Below are 6,503 nucleotides of genomic sequence, written 5' to 3'. Positions count from 1 at the left end.
TTAAATGTTTAACTCTTACTTGAGTAGTTGTCGATGATAACAGAATTTTTACATGTAAAAATGGTCTGTGTTTATTTGACTCCTGTGTGTTGCATTTATTTTGCAGTAAAAGCTATATTTTGCCAACAGAAAATGTCATTTTTCAGTTAATCTTGAATTTAAATGAATAACAACTGTAGATATCTTTTCAACTGCCTAAATTTTAGATGTTCTTGACAGTAAATCAGAAATAATTTTTACTCTACTTGAGGATACTGTATATTTTATTGTTCCTATTTTGTTAGCTAATGTGATTAAAAAAAATATTAACATCTACTGAACTACAATTGTTTCGAGGCTGCAGTTCTTTCTGATTAAAGTTGTTGACTGCTTCGCCCAAGTCTCTCGAACAGCTAGCTACAGCTCGTCACGCGGACATGCTTTTACTTTGAAGTGACAGGTGGACATCCGGCCGTCATCTGGATTGTAGTTCACTTCCGTTTATCCCCGAACCTTTACGCCTTTTTGAGGATTTTCGACAGATTTGTGTTTTAGGAACATCATGGGTGCGTGTTTAGCGCTCGGGTCCCTCGCCAGTTGCGTAAGTACACACTATGAAATTAGAAAATGGGTGAAAATCATAACAAAGACGGGCTGTTTTCTTGTTTTCGACGAACAAAGTTTATGATTGTCTCAGTCGCCAGGAAATAGAGTTGACATAATTGACATTGACGCACCGACAAAGAAACTTAACTTTCAGTTGTTCAATTATTCGTCAGCAGGTGGTCTTAAATGTAAACATTTCTTTACTGACTCAGCTTGGAGTTATAAACGGGATACCGTGAATGAATCCTTGGCTTAGTTGTGACGTATAAATGTAAATGTAATGTGTTTGAAACTCTAGTCAACAAACAAAGTCCCTAAGTTTTCTTTTAACTTTATTTGATGTTCAGTTTTTTTTAGTATCCACTTTAACGAAACCTATTTATAACAGTTGGCTTTTGAAAAATAAGGACAAAAACAGAGTTTCCGGTCTGGAGAAGAGTGCAGCTTCCGCCTTTCTTCTGGACACGCCCCTTCTTGAAATAACAACAGTTTGGTAAAAAAAAACAAAAAAAAGAACACATTTATATATAATCCTACTTTAATTAACACTTGATGATATTTCAAACTAAGGAGCATTAGTCGATAGAATTGATTATTGGTATTAGAGTTTAATTTGAAATGCAGAATCTTCTATATTGAGCAAAAGTCCCATCAATTGTCACACACCTCGGTGTGTTTGTTCTCCACCCTCAGGAAGCATTTGATGGATTACTCTCTCTATCCAACCTCTTAATGTTAGTTTTCAGTCAGGGAGGCGTTGGTTTGCATTTTTAGAATCTTTGGTATGACTCGACTGGATTTGAACCGACAGCTTTCCAGTCTCAGACAGTGTGGACGCTCTACCACAAGGCCACTGAGTTCTTCCATTGTTGCTTCTTTCCCAATGCTATTGTTCAGGCTCCCTGCCGTTTACTTCAGGGCAGAAATCAGAATGGAAATGAAGGGAGAAACCTCCAGGGGTGTTTCAAAACAAAAAAGTTTCTAAAAAAGACTGACTTCTGTAAAGTTATATAAACCATTGTGTAAAATAGAGATTTGTGTAAACCTAAAATTGGAGGAAATGTGGGACTGGATGATCAGATTTGATTACAGCTAGAAGTCAGACTGTGGTTTTTTCCATCGTTTTTTATGCAGATGGAATCCCTGTAATGCCTTCTTAAGTCCCCTGAGCTGTCCTTTGAGTGCTGGTCTGGCTGGTTTCAGCGTTTTCCAGTGCTTCGTAGAAGGGCTGCTTGTTTTCAGGGCCAGCCTGAACTCCAAAGACTGGAATCCTTTGCTTTCCTCTGCACTAGGCCTGCACAATATACCGCAAATTTATCGTTATCGCGACATCAAGCTGTGCAATATGCATACCGCAAAAGACGGCGAGAATCGCAATAAATGTTTACCTTAAATGTGCTAAAACAATCTCATGGCAGCTTGAAATATTGAAGAAATGAAACAAATCCCTTTATGCATTTAACCAATCGGAAGGACCCATTTACGTTGTTGATCAATCAGATGAGCCCTTTTATGTTTGATGTTTGCCTCCTATGTCGACGAGGGTCATTTGGAGTATAATTTTTAAACTGTTGCAGTGAAATGGGATTGATGTTTTTGGTTGTTTTGCTATTTGTTTATATATCGCAAATTATATCGTTATCGCAATATTAATCACCAATATCGCATATCGCGAGTTTTCCTCATATCGTGCAGCCCTACTCTGCACCATGTCCAGTCTGTGTGCATGTTTAGTGAAGCATGGTGCCTCCCAGGGCTGGCGGTGCCCTGCATTTGGACTGTACAGGAAGTGATCCGAGTTAAAGGAGGAGTGATGAACCTCTGGAAACAATAGTTTAACTTGCGGTGAAGACATACGTTGTACTGGCAGCCACTTTGTCAGAACAGCCTGACCCCCTCCCCCCTAATTGAAAGAAGTACTAACCAGTTTGAATCTCCTCACTACCCCTTCCCTCCTCTCCTGACCACCCAGGCATCCTGTCTATGCGGCTCGGCCTCCTGCCTGCTGTCATCGTGTTGCCCTTCAACCTTCAACTCCACGATCAGCCGGCTGGCTTTCTCCTTCCTGCTGCTGCTCGGGACGCTAGTCTCCATCATCATGATCCTTCCAGGCATGGAGGAACACCTGAAAAAGGTTCTCCCTCCCTGCAGATTTACTCCAACATACGTTCTTGTTCCTAACCTCTGCTGCTTGCTGTCAGATTCCTGGTTTCTGTGTGGGCGGGTCCGGCCTACCTGGCATACAGAACAAGATGAACTGCGACATCATTGTGGGTTACAAGTCTGTGTACCGCATGTGCTTTGCCATGGCCTGCTTCTTCTTCCTGTTTTCCATCATCATGATCCGAGTGCGCACCAGCAAGGACCCCCGAGCTGCCATCCAGAACGGGTGAGGATGTGTGAGGCAGTGCTGCTCTCTGGTGGCCACACAGAGGCGCTGCGCCTGAAGGAACAATGTTTACAGCAAGGAACATCTTTGTCTTCGCAGGTTCTGGTTCTTTAAGTTTCTGCTGCTTGTTGGCATCACTGTGGGAGCGTTTTACATCCCAGATGGGTCTTTTAACATGGGTATGAGCAGCTCATGGAGCACAATCGCTCTGGAAATTCATTTTGAACAAATACTGAGTATTTGTTTTTTGGAAGCAGAAAATGATCAAATCTTTGTTCTAAAATATGTCCTGTATTTTCACAGTGTGGTACTACTTTGGCGTGGTGGGCTCCTTTGTCTTCATCATCATCCAGCTCATCCTGCTGATCGACTTTGCTCATTCCTGGAACCAGTCCTGGCTGGAGAGGGCCGAAAACGGAAACCGCAAGTGCTGGTTTGGAGGTAGAGGTTCAGCGACTCACACTGCTACTGCACCAAGAGATACTAAAAAGAGGGACATTTGCTCAAAGGTCCAAACCTGAGAAAGTATTAATTTAGGTTGTTTTTTTTTATCAGGCTTGTAGTAAAAACAATCATCCAAAAATCTGGGATTTATCTGGAAATAATGGTTGCAACAGATAAACACACAAAAACTGAATAATCAATGTTGACCAATATTAACCTTTCTTCAGGAAAGTCTGGCAGGTACAGTTCTGCTTTGTCTGTACCACCAGGTGGACCCTGAACGCATCACTGCCAGAAACAGCTCCTGACGTTCTCGTCTGTTTCCTCTTAGCTCTGCTGTCTTTCACTTTCATCCACTACGCCTTGGCCTTCACCGCCGTCGTCCTTTTCTACGTCTTTTACACTCAAACGGATGACTGCACTGAGCACAAGGTCTTCATCAGCCTCAACCTTCTGTTCTGCATCGCTCTATCCGTCGTGTCAATCCTGCCAAAGGTTCAGGTGAGGAAAAGGTGGTGTCGTGCTTTTTTTAAGGTTAGAAAGTAAATCAAACTAAATAAAGCTGTGAAAATGTTTTGGGCATTTTTAGTTTTTTGAGTGGGGTTGATGCTCTGTTGGTCAGCACATTTCACTGCAGAAAGGTTTCTGGTTTGAATCCCCTGTCCCAACCGTCTTTGGGGCAAATGATTGATGGATTCATGCCATACGACGGTGATGCTAAAACACGTGGTGTGACCTAAAACGCTGGGTGTGACCGGAGAAAGGAGTGGGCGGGACCTGTCTGCAGCACCTCCTCTCTGTTGTGTTGACTGTACATGTGTGTTTCCACAGGAGGCTCAGCCCACATCCGGTCTGCTGCAGGCCTCCCTCATCTCCCTCTACACCATGTACGTCACCTGGTCGGCCATGACCAACAACCCCAGTGAGTCCAGCAGCTGAACGGAATCGTCCTCCTGAGTGGTTTGGGGGAAAATCTCACTCTGAGTTCTTCACTTTCAGATAAGCGGTGTAACCCCAGTCTGCTGAGTCTGGTCCAGCATCCTGGTGCCACTCCACCACCTGGACCCGCTCCCACTGAGGCCCCAGGGAAAGCGCAGTGGTGGGACGCTCAGGGCATCGTGGGATTGATTATCTTCTTGTTCTGCACCCTCTACGCCAGGTATGGAGCTGCAGAAGAACCTGCAGGTGTTTCCATGCAGACTTTTCGCAAAGCCTGACGCTGAGCTCTTCGCAGCATCCGCTCCTCCAACAACGCTCAGGTCAACCGGCTGATGCAGACGGAGGAGGGGGAGGGTCTGACCGTGGATGCGGGGGATTCCACAGACGAGAAGGGAGTCCGGCGTGCCGTGGACAACGAGGAGGACGGGGTGACCTACAGCTACTCCTTCTTCCACTTCAGCCTCTTCCTGGCTTCACTCTACATCATGATGACTCTCACCAATTGGTACATGTGAGTATCAGATCCCCCACCCCCCCACCCCAGAAACAGCAAGCCAGCAGAGCCTCCTAACACCCCTCGTCTGACCCGACAGGCCCAACACAGACTACGAGTCTATGCAGACCGCCATGCCGGCCGTCTGGGTGAAGATCAGCTCCAGCTGGATCGGCCTGGCCCTCTACCTGTGGACTCTGGTGGCACCGCTGGTGCTGCCTGACAGAGATTTCAACTAAGGGGGGTCTGTGTTGGGGATCAGGTGTTCAGCACTGCCAGAAAAAGGTTTTACTGGTGAATGCTGAATCAAACCTCCTCAGAAACACATTCCAGCTTTCACTTGTTCTCGCTTCCCAGCACTCTGATGAAGAAATGCACTACAGTCTTTCCCTGAATGATCTTTTGTCATGTTTCTTTCAATCAGAGAAGTGTGCCTTGTTGTATTTTAGTCTCAGGTAACGTAATAGATGTATTTTGCTACACAGGGACCGTCGCCCTTTCTACGACATTTACCAAAGTGCCTGTTCAAATTCACCTTTTATGAAAATAATAAAGGTATGATTCTCTTCAGTGGTTGCAGTTCACAGTTGTGTCCACCAGGGGGCGCTCAGGTGGAATCTTCCAAAGGTGGGGTCAGATTGTTTTGTTTTAAAAACTGTTTTATGTATATCCCACAAACCTGCTTTTTTGCTGTACGAAGTTTATTAGGTTTGATTTCTTAGAGTAATCCGATTCCAATTTATTCAAATTCCACATTCAGACGCGAACTCATTTGGTATTTTATGAACTTCAATATGTTTTATGGGTAGAGGGAGGAGCCTACATTTCAATGTTAAATCAATTAGTCATCCCTCAGGGAAGATGTTTTTGATCCAAACATCTCTGACTGTTCAGTCATGAACTCTGACCTTAACGGAATCACATGAGGCCTTATTTTCGACTGTCTTCTGATTCTTTGGATGAGTTCTCATCTGTTCTGGGAAGGTTGTCCACTGTTTCCGTATTTTCTTTAATTGTGAAGGACGATGATGCAAAGACAGATTCCAACATCTACTCAAAGATGGCCTCTATTCCAATTTCTTTGTAGAAGTTCAAGTAAAGGACAGCAGATGTAGAGATGAAGACGATTAGGTTTTGTGCTGATTTTAAATTTGCATCCTGGTTTGAATTAGATTATGAATTTGTGGTGTTAAATGTCAGCATATCACTGAGCAGGAAGGGGCAGCTTAATGCTGTTCTGTAAGTCTGAGTGAAACTCTGAAGCCCGTTATGGGTTCACACTCCACCGGGGACGCTCCTCTGTCTGTCTGATCTGACTTACTATATTCAGCATTTCCCAGGAGGAGCTCCTCCTCAGAATTGCCAAGAGCGACCACACCTGTCCTCCATGAGGCAACCAGAGGCCCAACAGAGCTCATGAGGCAGAAGAATCTTCCACGGGATGAGTGGTTCCCTCAAACCTGTCAGTGGAAGAGCTGACAAGGGAAAAACAGTAATGCTGTACAACATAAGCCATGTCTCCTACTCCTAAAAATCTAAACAAAGATAAATAAATTTTAAATTCAGTAATAATTTAAAATTGGGGAATTGCGTGACAGAGTACACAATGCCAAAACTACATTTTTAAGTAAACATATATTTTTTAAAGGTATT

General features: G+C 44.0%; 1 protein-coding gene across 1 annotated transcript; it reads left to right on the top strand.

The window, feature by feature from the left end:
• Positions 1–421: 421 nt before the first annotated feature.
• serinc2 (serine incorporator 2) lies at positions 422–5,420 on the top strand. The gene is made up of 10 exons (XM_011481076.4): positions 422–580; positions 2,558–2,719; positions 2,787–2,974; positions 3,074–3,153; positions 3,278–3,415; positions 3,750–3,919; positions 4,250–4,340; positions 4,418–4,577; positions 4,653–4,868; positions 4,951–5,420. The coding sequence occupies exons 1-10, from the start codon at positions 542–544 to the stop codon at positions 5,087–5,089; spliced, it is 1,383 nt and encodes a 460-aa protein (XP_011479378.2). The 5' UTR covers positions 422–541; the 3' UTR covers positions 5,090–5,420.
• Positions 5,421–6,503: the final 1,083 nt, after the last annotated feature.

Source organism: Oryzias latipes, chromosome 11, assembly GCF_053564925.1.
Source record: "Oryzias latipes strain Hd-rR chromosome 11, Olatipes_Hd-rR_3.1".
NCBI classification, from domain to species: domain Eukaryota; kingdom Metazoa; phylum Chordata; class Actinopteri; order Beloniformes; family Adrianichthyidae; genus Oryzias; species Oryzias latipes.
Note: the sequence above shows the minus strand (reverse complement) of the source record. Positions and strands in the feature narration are given on the sequence as shown.